The following is a 14,927-nucleotide window of genomic DNA, read 5'->3' as shown; positions in this document are numbered from 1 at the left end:
CCTAAATAAAAATATTAATTTTTTAAGAAGTCAAAAAGCATCTTTTCTATCAGTGCTACGTTACCGTCCCCATGGAGATTTCAGTCTAGCTCAGGAGCCCACGTGCAGCCCCTGACTTGTCCGCGACGCTGCTGTCCTGTGGGACGTCGGGAACAAGGGCTGTCGGGAACTGACCGTCAGAACTTTCCAAAGAAACACAGGGCAACACCCGACCGACAAAACAGGTTTCATGAGAAAAACAAATTCCTTTCAGTTAATCTAATAATGAAAATTATTTCTAGATCCAGAAACAGCATTCAGATCCATTCCCGAATGTCAAAAAAAATGTTCAGGTAAAATTGCGGCACACAACTCTGAGCTCTAATCTCAACTGCTGCCGCGAGCAGGCTGACCAGGCCTTGTGAGAACTGTTACCTTCTGCTCCTCAATCTCTACATACTCACTCTGATAATTTTACCAGTCATCCCATCAAAGTTCCATGAGAATTTAAAATAACTTTAATGTTTAAAAACCTAAGTAATCTATTTAGTAACAGGAAAGGCATTTTCCAAAGTTGTATGCATTTTTTTAAGGAAAAAAAGGCAAGCTACAGATCAAAACGTAGGATCCAAAATACCCATTTTCCAAAGTAGCTGTTTCAAAGGCCTTAGCCAAACCCTATGAATCAGAGTGTTTCGAGAGCAGTTAAATCAATGTAACATGGCCTCTCTCCTTAAGGAAAACCTGTGAATCAGTAATTTAATGCTACACTAAACCATTAAAGATTCCTGCTATGATAGAAAAGTTTGTATTTTTAGGCAGAAAGATACTGTCCTTGGGGATTACAAAAAAGTGACCTCTGTAGACCTCCACAGCTCTTCAATAGTTTATGACTGTCAATGTCATAAATTTTTCTCCTTTCTCAGTAAGTTATAACATCCTATTTATTATTCTATTGCCAACTTTTTGTTAAATTTAATGATATATATCTTGTTACAGCATCACCTGAGGCATATATTAAATTTCTCAAAAAATAAGTTACATACAGAGAAAATAAATACAATGTCTTTAAGAAATAATAGTCTCTAAAATTTAATGAACCTGAGAAGAAAAAAGAAGAGTAAATTCCAATTTATAATGAAAATAATCTGGTCCTTCCATCCCCTTGACAGTGGAAGCACCACCGACTCAACTTACCGACTCCTTGACCACCACCACGGATGGGGGTGCAGCCCAGGAGATTTCCCAAAGATTAAAATATTTCTCTTCCAAGAGGGAAAAATATACAGTGCTAGCCTAATATTTTATCCACCGTGTGCTCCAAAAGGTGGTCATAGTATTACTGGAACACGAGCAGTAAAACGTATAGTTGTAAAAATAAAAAAAGAAAACCAAGAATTGGACTTGAAAAACGCCAACCAGGCATCACAATTGGGTCATCGAGGTTTGCAAGATAAATTATTAGGAGAGTCCCACAGAGCTGATGGAAGAGCAGTGTGTTTTCAGAGAATACCACAGTCTCCCGCTCCTCCCAAGAAGTGAAGCAGGACCAGCGCGTAGCGCGTTAGCGCGCACTGACTCATCAACACACTGACAGCTGTGTGCAAATTCCGCACAGGTTTCTCCAAGGATCGGAGCAACGACTTGTTGTCTACATTTTTGTTGATTCAACATGCATTTGAGTGTAAGAGACCCTCATATAACACAGGTATGAACCTGTGGTATTTAAACTCTGCCCCGAAGACTTGGCTAAATCTCTAACAAGGAAAAAATAACACTGATTTCTGTCTGGTTTTGAAGAAGTGGGAGACAGTCGTTTTCCTCACTACAGAACACCAGCAGCCCTGCACCTGGCTGTGGTTTCCACCTGTCCTAAGCTCTCAGGTAAAAGCAACACCTGTTAACCAGTTCGCAGGGAGAAGACAAAAACACCCCTGGCTTTGTGGAGAAAGTTACAAGTTCTATAATTGAAACATCACCTTCCACTTAAAACAATTACCCAAAGCAAAAACTAATGAAGCAAATACCAAAATGTTTAAAATTTATAAGAAGAAGAATTATGAAAGCAAAGTTGGTCACGCATCTTTAAATAGGTACCTAGCTGCTATTTGGAAAGTCACCTGTTCCAATTAACTGTCTCTAAACCCATGGGGTTACTTGAATCCAAAGAGATTAATTATAAGTGCACACCGATATGAAGATACATACCCAACTGTTTGGTATAAAAGAGGAAGGAAGCTCAGGAAAGTCCACATGTGCATGTGTGCAAGTGTGTGTGAGCGTGTGTGCCTGTGTTGTGTGCAAGCATGTGCATGCGTGTGCACATGTATGTGTCATATGGTGAGACCTGGGTGGGGGACAGAGAAGGAAGAGAGAGGCACATCTCAAAGGGGTCCCTGGCCACATTCTCTGCTCAGTGTTACTGATGCCCAGGAGAGACCATCAACCCAAGAGGCCATCAGTGCTAATCTGTGCAAACACAGATGGGTAATTAGCAAGTCAGCCCGCAGGTGCTGAGTCTGCAACCCGCCAGCGCAAGCTCTAGGCACAGGCTGGAGGCAAGATACCCAGGTGTGGGGCCACCTGGGAACAGGGACCCTGGGCAAGAGCCACCCGGGCATGGGCTACCTGGGCACGAGGTTCCTCGGGCACCTGAGTATGGAGTCACCTGGGTGCGGGTCCACCTGGGTGAGGGACAACCCGAGCCCACGCTCTCGGGTTCAGGGTTACCTGGAGCAGGGCCACCTAGGTATGATTGGCTCACCTGGTGCGGCTTCTGGGGCGCCCTCCTCGCCGCTGTCTTCAGAGCCTGGGGAGTCGGCGGTGGCGCAGGCCGAGCCAGGGCTGCTGGGCTGGGAGGCTGAGTCGCCCTCGCTGAGCGAGCCGCAGCGGGTGCGCACGGGCCTGTCGCTGTCGCCGTCCCTGTCCCGGCGTGCACGGCGGTGCACGCGGGAGTGCAGCACCATCTGGTGATACGTGCGGAAGATCTTGCCACACTCGAAACACTCGGATGACTTGCCCTGGCCGGTGGTGGCCGCAGCCCTGCGGCTGGGGCGCGCGGCCGGCCTGGGGTCGAGGTGTCCGGGCAGCATGGGGTCCCCGGGCACGCTCGCCCTCTTCCTTGGGGGGCCCTGCGTGGTCGGCGCATCCTGCTCGCGCTTGCGCTTCTCCTGGCTCACCAGGACGTACTCGCGCCGGTCCTTGTCGAAGGCCACGTCCCCGGCCAGCGCCTCGTCCCAGGCCCCGTACTTGAGGTACTCAGCCGGCTCGGCCACCTTGCCCCTGGTGGCCAGCTGCCAGGCTTGGTAGCTGTTGACGGGGTCCAGCTCCGCCACCCGCCTTCCAGCCTGCCCGCCGAGGGGCACGTCGTCGGCCACCGAGGGCCTCAGGTTCAGGCACTGTAGGAAGAACTGCTTGGTGTCCGAGGGGCCCTCCGTGGCCCCCTCCTCGGCCGGGGCCCGCGTCCGGCTGGCCTCGACCTTGCGGTGTATGGCGTTATGGGCGTTCAAGCTGTCCAGGTTTGTAAACAGGTTCCCACACTTGGTGCAGACTTCGTAGAGAGACAGGCCGGTGACGATCACCTCCTCCTGGACTACGTTGTTGATGGTGGCGATGAGGTCCAGCTCGCTCCGCGGCCGGTTCTTGCTCCCCGTCTTGGGGCCGTGCGCCTTCATGTGGTTCTTGAGGAACCACGGCTCCTTGAACCTGCGGCCACAGATGTGGCAGCCGTGGTCGAAGGAGCCCCTGTGCTTCTTCATGTGCGCCTTCAGGAACCAGGTCTGGCTGAAGGCCTGGCCGCACACCTCGCAGGGGAACTCGCCGGGGCTCATCTCGGGCTTGCCGTTCTCCGCGCACGCCTCGCCGCCGTTGGGTACCTGCGCGGTGATGTGGTCCCTCTCGATGTGGCTCAGCAGCGACTCCTCCCGCAGAGTCACGTAGCTGCACAGCCTGCACTTGAACGGCTTGTGCGCCTGGTGCACGTGCAGCTCCAGGTCCTTCTTGCGCTCGAACTGGCTCTTGCAGAAGGAGCACTGGGCCATGGCCTTGGCCTCCTCCGCGCACGCGGCCTCCGCGCCCTTCCTGCTCCGCAGCAGGAGCCTGCTGCCGTCCGCCGCCCCGTTCAGGACCCTGCCGCCGTCCGCCGCGCCGTTCAGGAGCCTGTTGCAGGCCGACGTGCTCTTCGTGGGGCTGGCGCAGGCGTCCAGGCCCTCGGACACGCGCATCTCGCCCAGCTGGGCCTCGCCCGCCTCCGGCTCGTGTCCCTGAATCAAAGTCCCCGTGCGGTGGCTGCGGATGTGAATCTTCAGGTTGCCCTTCTGGGAAGCCCTGTGGTCGCAGTAGGGACACTTGTAGGGCTTCTCGCCCGTGTGCTTGCGCATGTGCTGCGAAAGCGAGCTCTGGAAGGGGAAGCTCTTGCCACAGATGCAGCAGCTGTGGCACGTGGCCTTGTCCCCGTCCGCCTCGTGGCCCCGGCCAGCCCTGGTGGGGCTGGGGCCCTGCCTCAGCTCCATCTCGGCTTCTCTGCTACGATCCATCCGAGGGACAGCGCGGCGCGGGTGGCGGCACGGCTTTGTGTCGCAGGGCGCCGCGACGGGGTCCTATCTCTCCATTCTCAGAAGGGCTCACCGCTTCCCCGAGGACGCGCTGCTACGAGGGGCGCACGTTCACGTGGAGAGCATGGCAGCCGGCGGCCAGCACCTGCAACACACAGGGAGTCTCGTGAGCACCGCTGCGCACCCACGCAGGCATTCCATAAAAACACCCATCCAGTCCAACAAAAATTCAAATAAGTGAACAAGTAGCTGTTCGCCTTCTTTAAAAAAATCAGTAACAAATAATTATCGATAATGAATTGTGGCGTTAATGAAAATAATTGTAAATGACTACGTACTAAAATAATTTTCTTTTACCAATAAGATACCAAATCATTCAGGAAAGAATGTGGTACCAGAGTCTGTACAGGTGTGAGGACCACAGGCTACCCGGGAGGAGCCTGTGTGGCCATGAGGGACAGAGAGGAGAGGACACTTGGCGGGAGGGCGGGAGGAGGGAGTGGAGTCCCAGCCCAGGTGGCCCCGCCTCCCGCACACCTGGGCTGTGTGGTGCGGCCTATTGCTACGAGCCTGTACAGCATGGGGGGTGCGAGCAGTTTTCACACAGTGAGACTAGCGTATCTGAACACAGAAAAGGTTCAGTAAAAATAAGGCATTACAATCTGATGGGACCACTGCCACATACATGGTCCATCCCTGACACAACTCGTCGTGACTGTACATGATTATGTCTAAAGAAATGAGTCTTCCGTTAAGAAGGGAGAAACAACGCAGCGTGCACCCAGCACCCTGAGCTCCTGAACAGCGGCTGCAGGACCCTGGGCAGAAGCTGTCCTGCCTGGCACCGCTCCCACATGTGTGTGGCCACGAGCTCTGTCGCAGATCAGCCAAGATCAGCCCGTGGCAGCCTCGCTCCCCGTGCCCCTTACATAAAGCCTCCCTTCCCTTCCTGCCCTGTGTGTTTGCTCCTGGGCCCCTGCCACTCTCCCCTGAAGGGACCCGAGGCTCTGGCCACAGGACTGAGTCCTAATCCCAATGCAGAGCCCATCCCAGAGGCCGTGCAGCCTCTCGCTCCGACCTCGCCACTTCCCCACGGGGCAGACACCCACAGCCCTCTCCTAATGATACTGGGTCTCCCTCAAACGTGGTACCCGAGCCTGATGACAGCAGGTACCCATCACACTGTATGGCCACTGTCCCCTCAGGCCCATCCTCCCCACAGAGAGGGGGACAGGTCCTGCCTGAGCACCCCTCCCTCCCACCAGGCCATAGGCCAAGGCCAGCCAGGCAGAGCTGGCCCATGTGCCTGTGTGCAGCACAGGGCGGGCAACACCAGGGCTGGGGGACACGCAGGGCAAGATGCCCGTAAGCTGCCCCGCAGAGGTCCTCCCCCTCCACCACGGCAGGTCCGGCAGAGCCAGCAGAGGGCTCAGCAGAGGAGCTCGCAGAGAAGGGAGCCCAAACATTCCTGACTGCAGGAAAAAGTAGAAATCACAGCTTCCCTTACCAACAACATTTCTTCATGACAATTGACTTTAAGATAATTTAAACTATTCTGTCGAACTGTTTTGGTCTTGGCACAAGTGCTGGAGGATGTACATCATTTATGATGATGATTTCATAAGGCAAAAGATTTGCATGAAGCCCTTTTCCCCCAGGCCTTACTTCCCCACCACCCTCGGCAAAAATGTTGAATCTGAAGTAAAAGTATGAATGAAACATGCTATTTAACTTAGTGACTGAATCTGGCATAAAAACCTTATGAGTTTAAAGAACCATATAGAAATGAGTTCACAGAAGAAAAACCAACTAAAACCCTGGAATTTGGGGGCTCCAAAATAATTTTACAGACTCCAGCAGGCCAATAATGTCTGTCCGTCCATAAAGGATGTCGAATGTCAAGACAGTTCTCGAGAGTCAAACAGCCAGGAGCCGGCGCAGACTCCGAGTGGGAGCCCCCGACCAGGGAAGGCCCGTGAGGGCAGCCCACAGGTGACCTTGAAATAGCAAAAGTGAATTGTTCAAGTACACAGACTTGCCCGAATCATCAAAACTTTGTGTTCTGCGGCTACCAGTGCCCGCCTCCTTCCACAGAGCGGCAGCCCTCGCGCCAGCCAGCCGTGCAGGGGGGCACCCACCACCCAGATCCCTGCTCAAGGGGAACTTGCCGACACCCCCGCCCACTCCCAGCCCACTCCCAGTCCGCTCTCTCTGCCTCCAAGAAGCTTCCTGCCCTGCAGCCCCTTAGACCCAGAGCGCTCTCTCCAGGAGTGTTTGTCACCACATGGCGTCACCCCTGTCTCTGGAACTCGGCCCGTCCAGCCCCGATCACCAGCAGCAGGCCCAGTACCCCAGGCCACGTTGTCCCAGGCCACGTCCACCCTCCTGCACCCCTAACAGGGCCCTGCACCTCTGTCCCTGCTCACTGCGCTGGCAAGCCCATTCCTGGTGACAGCCTGGACCCCCCACCCCAGCCAAAGCGGGACATGCGCCCTGGGGCAGCCCAGAGAATGGAGAACAGTTTCCATCCTCCAGGAGGCCTTCCCTCCAAACCAGCTTAACAGCTCTGCCCCACACGGGCAGGCCCTGCGCCTCGCGGGCAGAACAAGCCACTTTTCTCTCCCGCTTCCTCCCTTCCCTGCCACCCCCATCTTTCAAAAATAAGCCCTGCTGGAAACCCCTGCAAGAGACTTAGAAACATTTTAAAGGGAAAATACATAAATGTAGAAATGCAAAAAGTACTATGTAACGGTGACCAACAATTTAAGCCCACAACACCATCATCTTAGGGAACCCATAACTGGAACAAAGCTGCCCCTGCCCAGAGGTCCGTTGATAGTCCCTCCTGAGGCCCTCCACTGACTCATAAAGTGTCTCACAAACTTTAAAGGAACAGTCAAAGTTAAAGAAACAGTCAAAAATTAATTCCCTGCAACTGACTCTCCTTGGAGTTACTCAGGGGCCAGATCTACAGATCTTTGTAATCATTTTGCTGCAGGCAAAAATTGCTATTTAAGACAAGGGCATCACTTCCAGAAAAGAGCAGGAATGCGGAACTCAGAACTTCCAACTTCCAAACGCAGGGCGGGCGGCCGCCCCAATTAGAGGGATTATCAGAGGGTCCCAGCTCCCCTGGCACTACTTGCTGTCTTTGGAAAAACCACCAGCCCCTGCCAGCAGAGGGCGTCTGACAGTGTCTCCACCTTTACTCTGGTCCCTCGCCCGCCCTGTGATGAAGTGTCACACTGCTCAGTTCTAGCCAAAGCCATCTCGGTCCTGAGCTGCTCTATGTCCTCAAGGGAGTGCGAGCTGGCGTTCCAGCTTTCCCTGAAGCACACTGGGCTTGCGGAGCGGCTACATGCCAGCTTGCTGCCCAACCTGAGTGAACACAGGAAGTCCTGCAGCGACACCAGTAAGGAGGGGGAAAGGGGATGCCAAGTCGGGACCGATGGCAGAGAGCGAACCGGACCCACGGTTTGCCTATAACGCATCGAAGTTTTGTTGTTGTTGCAAGATGTATTGCAAACGTTTTCCAAGGCTGAAATTGAGAACTTGCCAGACAAAACTATAATTTAATTGTTTAGGCATAAATATGACTTGCTGATTAGGGTTTTAAAACAGATTTCCAGTGGCTCTGTGCGTGTGTGCATGTGTATGTGTGTGCGTGTGTATGTGTGTGCCCGTGTGCGTTTCTCTGGGGATGAACTGTAATGAACAGTTTGAAGCTACTTTTTTAAAATCCCTTATAAAATTTCTCAAATAAGAAATATATTTGATTTTGAATAACTTGGGTAATTTAATATTTAGAAAAATAAGAAAACATAAAATGTTGATTAAAGGAAAAATGTGTATTCATAACATAAAAATGCAGTAAAATGGAGAAAGGGGGGGATGAAGAGAGGACAAGCTATAAAGGCGGAAACCAAAACACGCAGCTAAACTTTACACAATAATCATGTAAACACACAAATAAAGCACTAGCTCTAAATACACACGGTGAGACTGCCGCCATACTTAGGGACATTCTTCTCTTTTTCTTTCTTTTTTGGTCTACATGGTACACGTGACATTAAGTGACTTTCCTCAATTACTTACACTTGCTGAATTTGGGATGAATTTAATCTGTGGGCAAATGTTTCAACTAATAAATCCCTTCTGTAAGTGAGGACCCTGCGCACTGTGCTTCCGACCTGACACAGTGCAGAAAAATCACTTCCTGACCCACACCCTGGCGAGCTGCTGAAACAGTTTCCCTGCAGGGCGATGTGCACCCAGGGCTCACCCCAGCTACACCACAGGAACTTCTTTACAAAGGGGCATTGCAAAGCCTCAGGCCAACACAGATAGCGGGGAAGAAAACACATGGTAACAGAGCCAAAGGACACACACAGAACAGGTGCGAAGGGACAGCCAGGAACTCCCCCGAGAACTCCAGGAGAGGAGAGCGTGCTCCCCCCGATCCAGGGTGGTGCAATGCGACTTTGACAAGGTTTCTCTACAACAGGCACTTCCTGAGCTCCAGGCCACATATCAGGAGCTGAAGATTCAAAGATCAGTAAGAAATAGCACTTCGCTTTCAGGAGCTCACAAGTCAGACAGGGAAGCAAACATGGAAACATACACACCATCATAAAACAATGTGCTGGCAGCACACCAGCAGGACACAGAGAAGTTTCCAGAAGGCCAGGGAGGGAGACCATTTACCATTTTTGCAAGGACTGACCAGGTCTTCCCAGGGAACTTGAGCTCACGGGGGACTCAAGCTGGTGTGGGTTAAATCTAAGCACTAGCACTAGAGCAACGCCACACTCCCGGGGACCGAGTCAGGGACACCGGGTCTTCCCAGGCTGCCCCGCCTCCCACACACGCCTTGTGTGCTCCCGACGCACTCTCGGACCCACGCACGCACCGCAAGCCAAAACCATCCCTCCAGAGCGCAGATGGGGCCGGTCTCTGGAGACTTCCACCCTTCACAGGCTCTTCCCGCCCTAAAGATCAAGCTGGCCTTACAAGGGCCTGGCCGCCCCCACCACCCGGACCCCCAGCCCACAGCCAGGCGCCCTGCTCCCCGGCCGGCAGGCAGGCATGCCCCAGTGCCCGCGCTCACTCACCGCTGCGTCCTTGCCCCTACCCAGCTCCTCAGGCACGGCCCCTAGGACCCACTTCTGCCATGGGACAGACTCAGGTGCCCCAACATGTTGTGAGTGACAGTCAGACTACCTGGGATCAAAACCCAGCTCTGCCATTAACTCAAATCAGCTGTGTGATTTAGCAAGTGTCTTAGCCTCTCTGTTCCTCAGTCCATTTCTTCACCTTTAAAATGTAAATGATAGTAATGATACCAATATTATACTTTGGGGAGGTTTAAATTAATTCATGCAAGACACAATGTTTTACACACAGTAAATGGTCAATACATCTTAGATATTATTAATAAGTACTTGTCGAATAAGTGAACCAAATGTCAATGCAGTATCCAAAGATGCCTCGTCAATGACAGTGACAACATATGGCTTAATAAATTCAAAAGGACAAAATAGCCGCTTAAAACGCTGAATTAGAAATAGCTAAATAATAATGCCTATATGTCTACTGGGCCCTTATAGCTTGTACTACCGCAGGTTATTTAATACAACTAAAAATTCCTGCACCAGCAGCTATAATCGTCTACAAGATAGGTTTGAACACATTTTAGCTCCAAAACTCTTTATAAAAATTAAACTTGAATATGCACTGGACATTAGACAATATTTGAGAACTACTATTACTTCTGTTAAATTGGTAATACAGGAGAATGTTCTTATTTTTTTGGCAATGTGTCATGAAATATTGAGAGATGTTTTACAAGGAGAGAGGGGAGGCAAATGTACTAAAATTTTAACTGCTGGATCTAAATGTTAGGTGCGTGTATGTTCGTTTGTTACTCTTTCCATTTTTACAGATTTGGGAAATTTTTCACAAAAGAAGTTAAAACAAATAAATCCCACTTGCGAGTGCAGCAAATGAAGGCAGAGCAGCTGGGGAGGGGGGAGGTGGTAAGCCTCTGCCCCTCTCGCCCCTCCTCCACTGGTCCACCTCCCTTTGCTCCAAGGCTGCTCGGAGGACTCTAAGGAATGCAGTTTGGGGAATTACCTTTAGTTAATTCTAGTTTTCAAAAGAAAGTCAAGGAAAGAAAAATCATCTGAATAGTATCAATTTGTTCTAATGGAAAGCATTATTTTAAGAGATTGCTTTCTCATGTTTTAGAAGCTTGCCCAGAGACATAAAAGAAATCCACCCACCACCTCCAGTTGCGAACCTCGCAGACAACATGAAGTCCCAAGATCACCGGCCCAAATCACAGAACCCGAGCTGATTTCAGATATCCTTGCTGCCACTTCTCGGGTTATACAACCAGCAATGCTGTTGACTTTTCTCTTCCATATTTTCAACGATAATTTTCTGACCAGTTAAATATAGCATTGTCAGGGGAAAAAATGCAAAATATCTCATATTTTAAAATAATAAGCATGTCTCTGATCGATAGGAAACCTTGCCATTCCTCTGTGAATTCAACCAGTACACAACAAAAGCTGGCTGGTTTTGTACTGATTTCCCTAAAACTATCTAAGTTGACTCTGTCAAAATCTTATCCTGAGCAAGGCATCAGACGGCTAATTTTCAAACATGCTCTACCATATAGAGCAATTCCCCAAACAATACAGCTCTTAAAGTTTGTTTAGACCGAGCAGAGCCGAGCTGCAGACACCCAGGAGGAACAAAGAGGCCCTTGGAAAACTGAAAGTGCCGTTTCCTGCGAGAATCTCTGCAGCCAGCCTTTGTCAGATTGGGGAAGCAAAACCAAAGTCAGGCTGTTTTTCAAATAACTATCTGGTCTGGCATTTTTTTTCAGTTCTGGTTCATTAATTAACCATATCACGATACTAAAAAACCGTTCTGGCTTCCTCGAAGCCATGTGGCTTTGCTTAGGCCTGTCTGCTTCCCCTCTGATCACCTTCCAAGGGGCACGATGTCAGCCAGGGCTGGACGCAGGAGCAAGCGTCCTCCCTGACGGGATTCCTGAGAATGGGCTGGAGTGGAATGTGAGGAATCGTGATGCCGGGAAGATGCCAAAAGGCCCAGGGCAGACAGAATGCTTAAGATATTTACAGGGTTATCTGCAAGGGAGTGCTGTGGCTCCAAAAGGCAAATCATAAAATCAAAAGAGCAACTCCCGCTCCTCGTGGTTCTGGAGGGCGACTCTGGGGAAGTTACTCCAGGCCACGGCTCCAGGGTCTGCCCAGAAACCCAAGCGTGTGCTGAGTGGGCGCTGGCCAGGCGGGGTGTTGGTATACTGTGTGTGTTGTTCTCCGGGAGACAATGAACCCGGCTTCACGAGTTACACTGTAGTATTATGAGCCATGAATTAAAATACATCATTAACATCCTGGACAAGCTTATCTTACTACTGAGACAAAAAGCCTATTCTTTGAACAAATGGGGAAAAATTCCATAACAACAATGAAGAGTTCCTCTCCCTACAAACCATTCTGTACGAGAGCAACAATCACAGGCTTATAGTCCCCAGACCGGGGTCCCGACTGCTCATGAAGCGATGCATTCACTGCTGGCGGGGCACGCAGGGTGCTGACAAGGCCTTGAGGCGGCTGCTGTTCTCAGACCAATCAATAATCCATTATGAACAAGCTACATTTCCACTCTAATAAGAAGAAATGAATAAAAGGCGACCAGAATCAGCAGCATTCACAAGAAACTCCACCCACCCCCCACCAGGGGAACGAGGACACAAAACCCCACTATCCCAGGGAGCAGCCCGAGCGGAGACGCAGCCCAACTGCCCACCACGAACCTGCCGTGGAGGCGGCCGGAGCGCAGTGTGCTAAGAGCACGCGTCTCCAAGGCCCGTCTCCGGTGGGCTTTGTTCAGAAAACGGGGCGCGGTGGAGGACGGCAAAACTCCACTTTCTTAAACAAAGGTTTCCTTTACATTATTGGGCACCTCCCAAATAAATCAAAGCACGCGCCAACACGTGAGCCCCCAAATGCAGCGCGATGCCCACGATACGGGTTTATCACACAAACTCCGATCCTTACGCAAGACTCGCTCCAGTCAGTCCCTCGGCCCAGGGCTTTGCAGTCAGCACTCCATGCATAGCAAAACGCATGTATGACCTGCACGTCATTCTTCTGCAAGAGGTTACCAGCTTTCAGGAAGCTGTTTACCACACACCGTCCAAGGGCCCAAATAAATCCCTGGTTCAGGAGAAAAGAGAGAACTCCACCTTCCAGAGAGAACAACATTTGCTAACTGGAAAGATGACAGGGCCATGTATTCCCAAACTAAATAAAACAACACGAATGTGGAAGCCGCCCAGGTGTCCCTTTACTAAAATACCCAGGCTGGTGCTCAGATCTGGCCTGGGGGGCGGCGTGCAGCCCCATACGCAATACAATCACTTATCCCATTCAGAGAAGTCTGAGAATAAACGAGGAAGGATGTGGGAATTTTCTTTCCTTAGTCACTAATAACATATCCTGGGAAATTCAAAGTAGTTGTGGAGACTTTAGTAACTCGGTGTCCACAGGAAAATAAGGGGGGGGGGGTGTTTTACTATCAGAGGGAAGCAGCCTCTCCTTGCCCATATTGTTCCTTTGCTGTACAGAATTAACACATTGCTGCCACTCATTATTTACTATTTACTCTTTCCCAGGTCTCATATTGAGTAGTTACTTTGCCAATCTGTTTGTCACTAAAAAAGTAAACTTCACAAAACCAGAAAGAAAAGCAGAATGCGGGAGTCCGGGCTGGCTCTATAATTGTCTGCAGATACAGGCGCCGTGAGGGCCCCTCCTCTGCCACAAAGGGACGGCGCGAGGGATTTGGAGGTAAATCCAGCCTTCCCGGGGCGGCCGGCACTGCCAGTATAGTTAATGATCTTGTCAACATTTCCATTAAGAGCCCCATTTCCAGAAGCTTAGAACTGCGTCTCCCCAAACTGGCGGCGCAGATGAAGTCCCGTGGCCACGCAGGGCCAGTCCGCGTCCCACAGAGACAGAACACGTCACGCGCCACTCCCTCCACGAGCCATGAGAGCCCCGGCTCTTCACTTCCACTCCTTTCACTCCCTGCACCACGACAGTGAAGCCAGAGTTGCGAATCCTTCAGAAAGAGGGAAAACTTGGGGCACACCAGAGAAAATGGAAGACCTGTAACTTTCTTTTTTTAAATAAAAATGGAAAATCAGAAGGCCTTAGAGATAAACTGCAGTCAGAATCCAACGTAAAAGTGGCTTTGAGGCTTTTCCTGAGTGCAAACTGAAAAGTGTAAAAACTGTTAAATAATTCAGTGTCTGATATAATTTTTTTAATTCCTTTAGAAATTATCAACAGTGAAAACAAAACAACTATGGAGAAACTTTTATTTTCTTACCATGTAACACTTCCTAGTCATTACAAGACATATTTTTTTAATTTCTATTATTTGATTGTAAAATCTATTTTAACCGAAATTTGTTTCTACAAATGGGGTATTGTATTGGCAAACCAATAGCCAAGAAAAATATTCCCCCTTCAAACATACATACTGACCTATTTTCCAACCTCGAGATTAAAACCAACATTTCTCTCCCAGTGTAAGAAAACAGATTGCAATTGATACCTATCTAGCATTATCTCTTTCCTCTGTGCTTTTTGTAAAAGATCCTCGAGGTCCCCACCATCAGCTGAAAGAAAGAACTGTGCCCAAGAGTACAAAGAGGAACAATTATGTGCAGTAAGCCATAAAACATCCTGTTAAACATTACCTTCCGAGGTAGTACTGTTTAGCACAAAAGTCAGCCCCAAAAATCCCTTCATTAAGAGCTCATGGGAAAAAATAAACACTTCAATAATCAATTTCACTGAATTCTAAGCAGTTGCTTACACATTTTCTGTAAAAACACTCTGAAATGGAGTCTATTTTGACAGGATAACTCAAAGGCATATCATGCAAGAAATTTATTTAAGATTTTGTTTACCATTATACAAACACCAATCAATACTTTAAAAGGATCAAAACTACAAAAAGACAAACCTTCCAAGAACGCCTTACTATACATAGCACACCACGCTCTAACTAGTTTAAATTTTCCAGACCCATTACTGCCAATAACATGACCTAGTTTATCACTAACATGCACAGCACCTTTGAAAGCAGTTGGATATTTCAGCCGCTTAAGGAGAGTGATCTATCAGAGAGTGTTTACAAAGAGCAATCCCTGACAAAAACATGATGTCACATCTCCACAGGATTTCTCCCGCACTGCCTGTCTGAAAATATTTTTTCAAACACACTTACTGACACATCGCTGCAAGTTCTAAGTGTCGAAGATAAAAGACCATCTACACTTTCCTTGCA

The 14,927-nt window shown here is 49.7% G+C and overlaps 1 protein-coding gene across 2 annotated transcripts in view; it reads right to left on the bottom strand.

The window, feature by feature from the left end:
• The window catches only part of ZNF516 (zinc finger protein 516), a 91,556-nt gene that overhangs the window by 45,663 nt on the left and 30,966 nt on the right, over nt 1-14,927 (bottom strand). For both annotated transcript variants that reach the window (XM_069467864.1, XM_069467865.1), the window contains exon 2: nt 2,744-4,677. In XM_069467864.1, the coding sequence (XP_069323965.1) occupies nt 2,744-4,514 (1,771 nt within the window). In that variant the 5' untranslated portion in view covers nt 4,515-4,677. The remainder of the gene's footprint in view (nt 1-2,743; nt 4,678-14,927) is intronic.

The sequence above is a fragment of the Eulemur rufifrons genome, chromosome 5 (assembly GCF_041146395.1).
Source record: "Eulemur rufifrons isolate Redbay chromosome 5, OSU_ERuf_1, whole genome shotgun sequence".
In the NCBI taxonomy this organism is placed as follows: Eukaryota; Metazoa; Chordata; class Mammalia; order Primates; family Lemuridae; genus Eulemur; species Eulemur rufifrons.
Note: the sequence above shows the minus strand (reverse complement) of the source record. Positions and strands in the feature narration are given on the sequence as shown.